Source organism: Scyliorhinus torazame, chromosome 11 (genome assembly GCF_047496885.1).
Source record: "Scyliorhinus torazame isolate Kashiwa2021f chromosome 11, sScyTor2.1, whole genome shotgun sequence".
In the NCBI taxonomy this organism is placed as follows: Eukaryota; Metazoa; Chordata; class Chondrichthyes; order Carcharhiniformes; family Scyliorhinidae; genus Scyliorhinus; species Scyliorhinus torazame.
The window spans coordinates 175,238,030-175,251,981 of NC_092717.1; the positions used below are offsets into that span (position 1 = coordinate 175,238,030).

At 42.8% G+C, this 13,952-nt stretch overlaps 1 protein-coding gene across 4 annotated transcripts in view; it reads right to left on the reverse strand.

Moving 5' to 3' along the window:
* virma (vir like m6A methyltransferase associated) overlaps window positions 1-13,952 on the reverse strand; it is a 142,726-nt gene that overhangs the window by 48,053 nt on the left and 80,721 nt on the right. For all 4 annotated transcript variants that reach the window (XM_072468045.1, XM_072468046.1, XM_072468047.1 and 1 more), the window contains exons 14-16: window positions 10,166-10,401; window positions 9,655-9,907; window positions 5,761-5,978 (exon numbers count right to left, since the gene is read on the reverse strand). In XM_072468045.1, coding sequence (XP_072324146.1) covers window positions 5,761-5,978; window positions 9,655-9,907; window positions 10,166-10,401 — 707 coding nt within the window. The remainder of the gene's footprint in view (window positions 1-5,760; window positions 5,979-9,654; window positions 9,908-10,165; window positions 10,402-13,952) is intronic.

Here is a 13,952-nt window from a genome sequence, read left to right on the forward strand (position 1 = left end):
GGATGGGAGAAGAGGAGGGAGCAGCGTGGAAGAGATTGGAGAGGGCGTCCTGCAGGGGGACTAGCCTACAAGCTATGGTGACGGCGCCGTTGCCGTTCTCACCGAAGAAATACACCACAAGCCCGGTGGTGGTGGCTACTCTGAAAATTTGGGGGCAGTGGAGACGGCATAGGGGAAAGACGGGAGCCTCGGTGTGGTCCCCGATAAGAAATAACCATAGGTTTGCTCCGGGGAGAATGGATGGGGGATTTGGAACATGGCAAAGAGCAGGAGTAACACAATTGAGAGATCTGTTTGTAGATGGGACGTTTGCAAGTCTGGGAGCGCTGATCGAAAAATATGGGTTGCCCCAAGGGAATGCATTCCGGTATATGCAACTGAGGGCTTTTGCGAGGCAACAGGTGAGGGAATTCCCGCAGCTCCCGACGCAGGAGGTGCAGGACAGAGTGATCTCAAAGACATGGGTGGGGGACGGTAAGATATCAGACATATATAGGGAAATGAGGGACGAGGGGGAGATTATGGTAGATGAGCTGAAAGGGAAATGGGAAGAAGAGCTGGGGGAGGAGATTGAGGAGGGGCTGTGGGCTGATGCCCTAAGTAGGGTAAACTCATCGTCCTCGTGTGCCAGGCTAAGCCTGATACAATTTAAGGCCTATTTCCGCATATGACTGGAGCATGGCTCAGTAAATTTTTTTGGAGTAGAGGATAGGTGTGCGAGATGCTCGAGAAGCCCAGCGAATCACACCCACATGTTCTGGTCATGTCCGGCACTACAGGGGTTTTGGGTGGGGGTGACAAAGGTGCTTTTGAAGGTGGTGGGGGTCCAGGTCGAACCAAGCTGGGGGTTGGCTATATTCGAGGTTGCAGAAGAGCCGGGAGTGCAGGAGGCGAAAGAGGCTGATGTTTTGGCCTTTGCGTCCCTAGTAGCCCGGCGCAGGATACTGTTGATGTGGAAGGAAGCCAAGCCCCCGGGTGTGGAGACATGGATAAATGACATGGCAGGGTTTATAAAGCTGGAACGGATTAAGTTTGTCCTAAGGGGATCGGCTCAAGGGTTCACCAGGCGGTGGCAACCGTTCGTCGAATGCCTCACAGAAAGATAGAGGGAATGGAAAAGAAGAAGACAGCAGCAACAATCCCGGGGGGGGGGGGGGGGGGGGGGGGGGGGGGTGGGTGTGAGAAACCAGAAGGACTCTCAGGGATGTTAGTATATAAGTATAATATGTATAGGTTGTTGTTATAGGTAATTGTATACTGGACTGCTGAATTGTATTTTTGGAGAGTATTTATTTGGGACAAGGCAGTTGCCATTTAGTTTTGTTTTTTAATTTTGATGTTGTTTATATATTATTTATTTTTTGTTTAAAAAACTGGCCATTGCTATCTATATTGTTTTATTACTGTGTAAAAGATACACAATGTACTGTTATGGTTGGCCAAAAATTTTGAATAAAATATATTTTTTAAAAAAAGAAGAGCAGAGATGATTGTAGGTGCACAAGGTTAAGTGGCAATCAAATCAGAAGTGATGTAAATTCAGAGAAGCCGTGGTCACAATAGTACCAGTAAAATTGAAAATGTCAATCAAGGCTTCAACTGTTGGAGAGAGATTGTAAATTAGAATTTAGGTCAGCAGATGACAGCTTCATCTTATATCCTGTTCAGGAGACAGAAAAAGATCATTTAAAACCTCAAAAATCATGGAGACTTCAGAAAATTAAATGTTTTTGAACAGAAAAGGAATGCCTCAGAAAAGAAAGAAAACATTGTTTCTTGGAAGCAGATTTATGATGGCGGTGATGTGTGATGAGGTTAAAGAAGGTAACAATGCCAAGAATGTTGACAAAAAGATTTAAGGTACTTCTACTGAAGTAAAAGGTATCAGCTATCTGTTAGCGTTAGGATAATAAAGGCAGTTTTAAGGGATTTATATTTGATTTTGCAAACATTAGAAATAAGGTATAATTTTAAGTGAGATTAATTTAATGTTTCTGTGCCTCAGAAGGTAAAGCCTATAGTTAGATTCATGCTGGGCAAAGGTGTTTTTATGTGTGGCAGTTAGTTTCAATTCCAACTGTGATTCTGTTCTTCTTAAAGAAAGCTACGACATGAACAGTAAATAAATCAGCAGTGGTTGCATAGCAACTGGAGCCTTGTAAGGTAGCAAGTTTAAAAATTTTAGTTTAGCGAATTAGCTAGAGATACGTAGTGAGAGATAAGGTAGCTCTCATATACCACTGGAAGCAGAAGGCTAAAGAAGGAACATCTCTCTGTCATGCTAGAAGAAAAAACATACTATGGGATAATGGTTAAGAAAATAGATGCCAGAAACATGGCCGGGATTCTCCGACCCCCCGCCAGGTGGGAGAATCGGCGGGTGGCGGAGTGAATCCCGCCCCGCCGCCAGAGAATTTTCAGGCGGGGATCGCGCTGCGCCAGTCAGGGGTCGCTGGCAGCACCCCAGCCAATTCTCCAGGCCCCGATGGGCCGAGCGCCCCCCCCCCCCCCCCGTTTTCGGCCAGTCCTGCCGCCGTGAAATAGACACGGTCCATACCGGCGGGACCTTTCTTGGAGGGCGGCTTGCAAAATCCTCGGGGGACGCGCAGGGGGATCCGGCCCTGAGGTGGGGGGGCACGGTGGCCTGGCCCGCGATCGGGGCCCACCGATCTGCGGGCGGGCCTGTGCTGTGGAGGCACTCTTTCCCTCCGCACCGGCTTGTGTATGGCTCCGCGATGGCCGGCGCGGAGAGGAAACCCCCTCCGCATGCGCAGGAAACATGCCAGCGGTTCTGCGTATGTGCCAGACCACGCAGGCGCTCCTGCGCATGCACCAACTCGCGCCAGCCGGCGGAGGCCCTTCGGCGCTGGTTGGCGCGGCACCAACCCCTCGGGATTCCACAACCTCCGGGCGGCCCAATGCCGGAGTGGTTCACGCCGCTCCTTGGCGCCGGTATTGGCCGCCCGGCCGATTCCGGGAGAATCCCGGACCATATGTGCAGACAAAATAAATCGTAAAGGGAGTGATGTATATCTTGGGACTGGATTCGTTGTTAAAAGTGGAGCGGAAGCTTTGTTTAAAAGAGTCATTTGTAAAACCTGGATTGGATTTCAAATGCAAACTGCCAAGGGAAAGCATTATTATGAGAAGATTTTAAAGCATGTTTTGGGAGCAGATGTTGGAAACTCTCACGTGACAATCATCTGGGGGGGATTCGGAGGAGAAATCCACAGACACTAACTTGGGTTCAGTTGAGTGACTTTTTGACCACAGCCAATCTGTGTGCTTAAATGGACTTTGTGTTACTGGGATCATTGTATCTGAAGATATACTTCGTAATCCGTGTTACTATTTAAATGTGTGTATTTGTTAAGCTAAGGGGGGATTTTTTTCTTTCTTATAAATTTAGAGTACCCAATTATGTTTTTCCAATTAAGGGGCAATTTAGCGTGGCCAATCCACCTACCCTGCACATCTTTCGGTTGTGGGGGTGAAACCCAAACAGACACGGGGAGAATGTGTAAACTCCACACGGACAGAGACGCAGGGCCGAGTTTCGAACCCGGGTCCTCAGCGCCGTAGGCAGCAGTGCTAACAACTGTGCCACCATGCTGCCCGAGCTAAGGGGGGATTAAATGAGTATTGTATAATATTGCAACTTTTCATGTTTAATATATTTTTTTCTTGTTGTCAAAATTAATTAGTGGTTCCGTGTCTCGGTTCCTCCATGTTTAATTTTTTTAAAACAAGTTATGGTGCGGTATTCTCAGTTTCCCGATGACTATTTCATAATCAGCGATTGGGCGGAGAATCCATTTTTACGATCGAATCGGGGGTGGCGCCTGTTTTACACAGGTTGCACATGTTCCGCCCCCTCCAAAACGGCGGCATTGTGGCGTGCGCTGCATGTTATCGGGACGGTCTCAAGACGTCACTGGAGGCCCTCCCCGATGGGCCAAGTTCCCGATCGCGCGGGACAAGTGTGGTCTCAGCAGTCAGGAACCCAGCATGGCGGCTGCAGACCGTGTCCAGCACCACCACAGTCAGGCGGGAGTGGTGCTGCTGGCCGGGGGGGGGGGGGGGGGCTTCGGCGATGGCTGGGAGACTGGTGGAGGAAAGCCAGCGGGTGTGCAGAGGGGCACTATCTGGCAGGTCGGGTCCACGCATGTCCTGCACCATTTGTACGGCACAAAAGCTGCGGGTCGATGCCATGCGCAAGCGCAGCCACAGACCGGGCAATTCTCCAGCAGTTTATTTCGTGGCAGCCAGGCGTTTTACGTGGCGCGGCTGCTAGCTCCTCACTGGTCAGAGGATTGGTGCTGGAGCGGCCCCGATGTTTACCATGTAAAATGCCATGGATCCTCCGGACATAGCTTCAAAATCGGAGAATCCAGCCCATGGTCTTTTTTGTCATTCTGGAATCTTCCCTTACAGTTTTAACGTCAACTGAGATCATAACAGTTAGATTTTCAAAAATATAAGAAACTGTGCCATGTAAGAATTGAAAGGCACAAAGATTTTCACTGCTGCTTCGAATGGTGGGGATGAGCTGAAGTTGTAGTGCCTTCAGTCACTATGCAATGAAAGAACTGGGAATCATGAGTTCGTAAAACAGGAATCTGAATAAAGAGTGGCATTGTTAGCACAAAAAAAAACTTTGATGATGAGTGCAGAAGTTGATTAACATGAAACAAGAACTGATTGGGTGAGGAAGCAGCTATTAAAAGATCTTCTAAATTAATGGAACAAAGAACAAAGAAGAGTAAGATTTGCCATCAACTTTGGCAGAAATGGTGTTTTCAAAAGAAACATCCATCCATGTACATAATTTGGTAGGTCATACAAGGGCAGCATGTTTGGAAGTACATTACCAGACCCTGGAGAAATCTTTGGCACCACCAACAGATGATTCAGCAAACTGTTGAAGTGCAGAGTCCAGAAGTGTGGAACAACCAACATTTCAACAATGGAACAACCATACCAAATCTATATTGGTGATCAGAAGTTAAGCCATGATTTTCAAGGTAACAAACAATTTGAAAGCAGTTGATGTAATCTTAGAAAATACACATTTGATTAAGGAATATGTTAATATTTTTCTATTTGACCAATCGCTCCAAAAGATTATTATAGTCTTTTAAACTGCACCACGCATGTTTTGGCTTCAAGCAACACATTTCACTGCTATAGCAAAGCCTTGACCTGATTCATGACTAATTTAACATTTAGATGCTCCCTATAATCTGCCTAGTTGTGGTCTAGGACTGTGCAAACCTGACAGATTTCAGATTGCCCAAAAAGCATTCTACAAGATACCAGGTATGCGACCGGTAACCTGAAATTTAAATATGTAAATCATTGAAAAAGTGTCCCATGACCCAACATGGAATTCAGCGGGGCTTTTTTGTAACTGTTTGGATGGCACAGTGAAAAATGAAATGAAAATCGCTTATTGTCACAAGTAGGCTTCAAATGAAGTTACTGTGAAAAGCCTCTAGTCGCCACATTCAGACACCTGTTCGGGGAGGCTGATACGGGAATATGAGATGAGATAACGTCCACACTCTTCATTATGCCCCACAAGATCAGCAGATGATAATTTTAATGGTGAGTTATGCACATCCCCAATTTTTCAATCTGAACAAAATTACTAATTTCCGTGGTAGTTTACGTGGATCAGATCCCCAGTATATCATTCTTCTGCTTAACAGTCTAAAAAGGTTTCAAGTAAAAGCTTTGAAACTGTTTTAGTACCATTACCTCTTCAAATAGTAAAACCCATATTCATGTTCTGTTAAAAACATCATGGTCCTGAGACATGTAAGCACTGTGGTATAAGTGGTCTCTTTGTTAGCTAGTGCTTGCAAGAAACTGTCACATATTTGTGACAGAAGTTCTCCATTTGGCAGGGAATTAGATAGCTGCTCCAAGTCAGAACCAGGTCCCTCACTTGAGTTAGTCAAGATCAACGAAATGTCCTGCAAGGGTGAAAAGGAAACAATATTGAAAATGCCATATACTAATCTTTGTTTCAAGTTGCATTGTGGAACATAATTTATCATGTCTCATTGAGTGAAAAGCAATTACTAATCATTCTCATTGGTGAGTAAACTAATAACTACAACTTACAAAATAATTAAATTTATGTTAGAAAATCCTATTTTTGTCTCAAAAGTAGAACTAGACTTCAATGTTTTTTTGTTATGTAGGAACCAGCATTCAAAAACAGGGAGGACTGGATCTCGCTCAAAAGATTAGCAGCTGGTCAAAGATAAAACTGGATTCATCAATCAAGTGAGTCTTCTCCAAGCAGAACATCTTCTTGTTTGATTTGCACAACTAATAATTTATGAACAATTTTATATTTTGCGAAACAGTCTCATGGGGAAATGGAGATGGTTTTTTCTTTCACCTTCCCTCCTGGATTAACATTCTGCTTCAATGCAGATCTATAAATTTGACAAGGAGGCAGAGTTGTCTAAAAGCTTGCTGTCTGATCAGTGAAATAATTTCATGTAATCCATTTGAAAACCAATAGAAAGAACTCTTTAATTTATTTACAAAGGTCTTTCAGTAGTTTATGAATTTGTATTTATACAAATAAGTGTACATTCTCAACGCTATTCTTATACAAGTTCTTGCTCACACTACAAATTCTTCTAAAATACTGCATATATTCAAAAAGATGACAATTTACAAGCTACATGCAGTAAAATTACTTCAACGGAATGGGAAGAGCTAGATAACCAGGATATCTTTTAGTCTTTGCATGAATTTTGTGTTCATAAAGATGAGCGATGATTCTGCTGGGATAGTATTTTTTTCAGGTACTCAATGCTAGGATCAAGGAATCGCAGGCCAGTTGTAGTGTAAAATTTCCTCTACTCTGACCCCAAATTGTGCTTCTATCCGACATTAGAAAAGAATCTCAGTGCAATATTTTTATATTTTCCTTACAAAGCATCTTGTGGTTTCTTAATGATTGCTAGTTGGTGATAAATTAGGAGCAGCTTTATGCTTGGGGCCCAAATCACTACAATTCAGGACTCTTACAGCAAGATGACAGCAGAGACATGGATACCACCAGTCTGGGCAGGGCTGGAGTAAAGTCAGGTACAAAAGAAAAAAAGGGCAGTGGTTAACCAAAAATGCCTAGTTTCTTTATATTGGAGTCTGACTATATTGAAAACAGCCCACTGATCCTGCTGCAGGGTTACAGGGCCATATCAGTTATAAGATCGTAAGACCATAAAACATAGGAGCAGAATTAGGCCACTCGGCCATAAGACGTAGGAGCAGAATTAGGCCACTCGGTCCATCGAGTCTGCTCCACCATTCAATCATGGCTGATATGTTTCAGATATATTTCAGATAACTGTTCAGTCTTACTTTAGGCTGAGAACAGAAACTCAGCTGGCTTCATGTATAAACATTCTATTTTCACAGCACAACAATAAATACTGTTCTAACAAAAGCTCTATGGAAAATATATTAATTGAAACTTGGCATTATGTGTTCCCCTGTACCAGAATAGAGTGCATATTGCTATATATTGTTGGAAATAACAATTAATTAACATTTTTATTGGAAAATATTACCATTTTGTCCTGCAGCTATTCTAGAGATGTCGCTATGCTTGGAGAACTATCGTGAGAAGATTAATTCACACTTGTTTTCACTAGATTAAAACTGATACAGATCAATAAACCTAAGTTGGCATTTGAAATTCACTTCTAAAATAATATTCTTGATTTGTAGACTTTCTGCTTTATCAGAATAGTTGTGTCAATTTACAGAACTGCGGTTTCAAACCAATGTGTTCGCAAACTACACCGTATACGTCGAGATGGCCTTGACATCTATCATTATGAAGCGCTTTGCGAGCTTGGTCATGAGACACATCAACTCCATACTCCCAGACTGCCTTGATCCACTGCAATTCGCATACCGCCACAACCGGTCCACAGCAGAAGCCATCTCCATGGCCCTACACTCAACCCTGGAGCATCTCGACAACAAAGATTCCTACGTCAGAATCCTATTCATTGGCTACAGTTCTGCCTTCAACACCATAATCCCAGCCAAGCTCATATCATAACTCTGAAACCTAGGATTTGGCTCCTCCCTCTGCAACTGGATCCTCGACTTCCTGGGCTTTGGACCAGTGAGGAGAAACAACACCTCCTCCACGATAGTTCTCAATACCGGGGCCCCGCAAGGCTGCGTACTTAGCCCCTTACTATACTCTCTATGCACACAAGATTGGATGGCTTCAACTCTACCTTCAATTTTGCTGATGACACCACCATAGTGGATCGTATCTCGAACAACGATGAGTCAGCGTATAGGAGGGAGGTAGAGAACCTAGTGACGTGGTGTAAAGACAACAATCTCCCCCTCAATGTCAGCAAAACTAAGGAGTTGGTCATTGACTTCAGGAAGCGAAGTATTGTACACAGGCCCTGTCTGCATCAATGGTTCTGAGGTGGAGATGGTTGACAGCTTCAAATTTCTAGATGTGCACATCACCAACAATCTGTCCTGGTCCACTCACGTTGATGCTACAACCAAGAAAGCACAACAGCATCTACACTTCTTCAGGAAACTAAGGAAATTTGGCATGTCACATTGACTCTTACCAATTTTTACAGATGCACCATAGAAAGTATTCTATCTGGTTGCATCACAGCCTGGTATGGCAACTGCTTGGCCCAAGACCGTAAGAAACAACAGAGAGTTGTGAACACCGCCCAGTCCATCACACAAAACCGCCTCCCATCCACTGACTCCATCTACACCTCCTGCTGCCTTGGGAAAGTGAGCAGCATAATCAAAGACCTCTCCCACCTGCGTTATTCTCTCTTCCAACCTCTTCCATTAGGCAGGAGATACAAAAGTGTGAGAACACGCACTAAAAGGTTCAAAAACAGCTTCTTTCCCACTGTTACCAGACTCCTGAATGACCCTCTTATGGACTGAACTGATCTCGCCACACAGTGCTACACTTTGTATGCTTCACCCAATGTCTGTGTCAATGTATTTACGTTGTGTATGATCTATGTCCGATGTATTTTCATGCATGGAACGATCTCTCTGGAATGTACGCAGAACAATACTTTTCACTGTGCCTCAGTACACGTGACAATAAATCAAATCAAATCTAGTGTTTACATTTAGGGATTTTTATCTTGCAAAACTCCAGGCCAGAAATATTTTGCCCACTTCACCAGACTTAGTTTGCCCATTTCAATAAAGCTGCTCTTAAGAATAACACCCCCAGATTATTTGAAATATGAAATTATATTTGAAATAAAGAGTACCAAGCATAATTAACAGAAGAAGTGTGCCCATTATTCAGATTTCACTTTTTAAACTCTCTCTCCTTTATGCTACTCAAGGGATTCAATGAGGAATGCAGAATATAAAAGTATTTTTACAAGAATGTGTGTCTGGTATTTGATTCTGTCAGCAGTTGGGAATACTGCCTTGTCACTGTTACAGGCTCAGCAATGTGAAGGCAAAGATCTGTATTAGTTTCAAGGCAATTGGGTTACTTTGTTAACATTGAGAGGAGAGTTTTGTTTCTGTAAATGTATAAGATTAATCAAAAAATGAGATGAGGCAAAGGTTAGCTTTTTAAATAAAAAGCATTACCTGGTCACAGAGGGACTGCACAAAAGAAGCAACATATTCAGCACAATGTTGGTGATGTACATTGTCGACCACTGTTTGTAGCAATTCCAGCATCACCTGAAATACCTCCGCAAATCTTTCATCACCTTTGCTGGTTCCACTTAAAAGATGCAAAAGGGCAGCCTTGCAAGCTCCATGTGAAGCTAAAGAATCCAACAGTGCAAGCAGACGTGAAGTCTGGGCAGTGAAGAGCCTCTCTTTCCCTTCTAAAGGACTGTGAGATAGAAATTATTTGAATGATGCAACAATGAATTTCTTACTTGAATAAAAAGAGGCTTCCTGTTCACACAAATAGAATCATTTAAAATTAAATTTCTTACAAGTTATATTTCATCTTCCAAATCAAACTTGACTGTTGTAAAAAAAAAGCTAATACAATAAAAATGTTTTTAGCAACTCTCATAAAACAGAGCCTGAAACCTGGCAGCACTATAAACAGGTAAAACGGCCCAGAGCACAAAATTATTATTACCTGCTCAATTCTTCTACAATCAGATCCAATTCTGTTCTGAGGATAAGGAGAGCTGTGGGAGAAGCCAGATCACACAGTTGTACGCACACACGCCTGAGTATCTGTTGCAGGGGTTGGCAGGTGGATCCAAAGCTGGAACGCACTATTTCTTGCAGAAACCTTGCTTGTATTTGAAGGTGAATGCTCCACAGTTTTCGGGTGTTCAGTGCAATAGCTATACCTTCTGCTGAAATCGGCTGTCAAACAATGCAACATTTATGTGGTCATACACAGCATATAATAATATTAGTTACACTTGCAATGATACACCTATAAGGGATAGTATATCCTAAAGGTGTAGACACCTTCGTAACAGCTTTAGAAATTAACAAACCTTTGTTTACGGGCATTTATCACACATCTGATCACTTTTATGATTGAGTGCAAAATATGCCTCATCAATGAAACATTGTAGATAATGTTACCCTTGCAATTACAGTTTTTAAAGAGTAGTTGAAATCTCATTTTACTCAGTCTCATGAGCCAAACGTTCTTGGGCGAGAGTTATAATACTGTTTTCTGCTAAAGTTATTCTTGGAAAATAAGGTTCCTCCTGTGGCCTAGTGGTATAGGCCACTGAACTGGTAAACCACAAACCTAGAACAATGCTCTGGGGTTCTCAGCTCGAATCCCACCAAAGTAAATGGTACAGATCATCCTGTGTCAGGCCTGGGTGAGCTGAAAAATTTAGAGCATTGTTAGACTGGAGGAGGTTCCAAAGTAAAAGCTTGGCAAGGTTATAGAGGCATTTGAAAATAAGATTGGAAATGTTAAACTTGAGACTTTGCAGGACCCACAGCCAATGTAGGTCAGTGAGAACAATGTTAATTGCGTATCAATTGTGGTTAACTATATGCAGATGGAGGGCACTGATTTAGCTGTGAACTGAGCACATATAAAGAGACACTTATTGACACTGTGGTGTGGTCGGGTTTGGAGGAATATATTTGGAAGATTTCACTTTGGAAATGAAACTAAACTAAGTATAGATTGACTCTGGTTTCATCTCTCACCGATTGTATCGCTCAAAGTGGTGACGGAGGATTTGGATTTGGCACAAGTTAGAATACGAGCATTAAGTGTTTCTTTATGTGTTTATGTTTATGAGGGTGGAGGATGGGCAGCTATCCAGGTATTTGTTTAAAACATCAAAATAACACAAACACAGTCCCCACCATTTATAGTGGGCATATTGGTGTCAACGTGATTTTTTTTTGACAACCAAATATGGTGGATATCGTAAACCAAGGACCATTTGATTCAATACTCATCTCCTTCCAAAGCCTGAGCAAGAAAGGTCTTCAAACTCCTGGAGTAATGCATCTTCCCCTGCAAAGATGTAGGCAAAAAGAGATGCAGCCAATCTAGAAATCCTGGGGTTTCATAAATTTGATAGAATTTACTGTGCAGAGGGAGGCCATTCGGCCCATCGGGTCTGCACTGGCTCTTGGAAAGAGCACCCTACCCAAGGTCCATATCTCCACCCTATCCCCATAACCCAGTAACCCCACCCAACACGAAGTGCAATTTTGGACACTTATGGGCAATTTAGCATGGCCAATCCACCTAACCTGCACATCTTTGGACTGTGGGAGGAAACCGGAGCACCCGGAGGAAACCCACACACGGGGAGAATGTGCAGACTCCGCACAGACAGTGACCCAAGCCGGGAATTGAACCTGGGACCCTGGAGCTGTGAAGCAATTGTGCTATCCACAATGCGTGCTGCCCAATTGTGGGGGAGGGGGTGCAAACTGCGTGTCTGAGTACAAGCAGTTCCAATTATGCAGTCATCTTGATTGAGCAGTCATTTTCCTTTCTTGTCCTCAAATAATGAATTTGTGAAAGGTTTACCAAGAACTCTGGAAGGACTTAAAATGTACTTACATTAATATCAGAAATTAATCATTAAGGTTCATGAATTACCAGGAATGAATGGTTATAGTTATGACAAAAAGCTTGAATGTGCAGGGATTTTTCAACTTCAATGGAGCCAATTAAAGGCAGGACAATCTAAAAAAGATTTTAACAATTTAAAAAAACACAAAAAGTTTCCATGAGCAATAATTGAGGAACACACTGATGAAATGGTTTTTGAAACTGTGTCTGGCTAGACAGAAACCAGGACAAATTTTCTGGAGAAGGAGTTTCTTAATTGGTTTTTTTTCGGTGACATTGGACTTCTGACAAATGAGCCTGTGCCTTTGTTTACTAAGGAAATAGAAGCTAATTGGGTTTCAGCCTGTGGTCAGAACCAAGTACTATCAGAAGTTCTGTTTCTGTTTAGCAGAAAGAATAGACACAGGGATGCTTCGTAAAGCAGTGTGTGAGCTAGTTGAAACGAGTGAGACATAAAAGACTCTGCGAGTCGTCCAAGCATGCTAAAAAGTTGGGTGTTTTTTTTAAACATAAATTTAGAGTACCCAATTTTTCCTTTTACAATTAAGGGGCAATTTATTGAGCCAATCCACCTACACTGCACATCTTTGGGTTGTGGCAGCGAGTAACGCCCACATCGCATGAATAAATAGGAAGAAAAAACATTTCACTAGGAGAACGAGGAGTGCAGTTAGAAAACTGTTTTCTAACTGGTTATTAGAACATCTAACACTTCATCAAAGTGGCTATGGAGCCAGACTATGCTGGATGAAGAAGCAGAGAGCAAGCTGAAGCAGAAGGTTTAGACAGATGCTATCCCTTGGTAAGACACCCTGGAAACTTTGTTACAACTATTAACATTTGATTTGAACTTTCAAGTATCACCTTAGAATACTAAATTTTTTAAGACTTATAAAAACACTACTGCAACTAATTTTAAAATATCCAATTTAACAAGATAGTGCTTCAACTTGCCTTTCAATCAAGATATCATTGCTTTCAACATTTTGGTTCAGGTAAGAGAAAAATCCCTGAACTCGGTTGAATACACTGTTATTCATCAGCAGTGATAGAGGTGCTGTGGACCAAAGTCCAGAAACAGGTCATCATGTTTCTACATCAGTAAAATAATGTATCCAATCCGAAAACCAGCCATAGTATGGTCAACTTTAAAAATGTAATTTAGTGATAATGTGTATTTATTGGACGAATGGTCAATGTGAAGGTTATTATAAAATACAGACTTAGGCTGGCCAGGGATCGAATCATGGACTTGCCCAACAATTTGGGGCAGGTATTCATTGAATAAAGTTACTGATAAAACAGTTTTCTGATGATTCATATCTTCTTATTTTTTGTCCCTGCAGAACATTTGTCGATACACATGCCCTCCAGCAATGATTTCATCACTAGATATCAACAAAGTCGGGCTGCACCGTGGTGCAGTGGTTAGCACTGCTGCCTATGGCGCTCAGGACCTGGGTTCGATCCTGGCCCCAGGTCGCTGTGTGTGTGTGTGGAGTTTGCACATTCTCCTAGTGTCTTTGTGGGTATCACCCCGAGAAACCAGAAAATATGCAGGTTAGGTGGATTGGCCACGTTAAATTGCCCCTTAATTGGAAAAGATAATTGGGTACTCTAATGGGCGGCAGGGTAGCACTGTTGCTTCACAGCTCCAGGGTCCCAGGTTCGATTCCGGCTTGGGTCACTGTCTGTGTGGAGTCTGCATGTTCTCCCTGTGCCTGCGTGGGTTTCCTCCCAAAGTCCCGAAATACGTGCTGTTAGGTGAATTGGACATTCTGAATTCTCCCTCGGAGTACCCGAACAGGCGTTGAAATGTGGCAACTAGGGGTTTTTCACAGTAACTTCA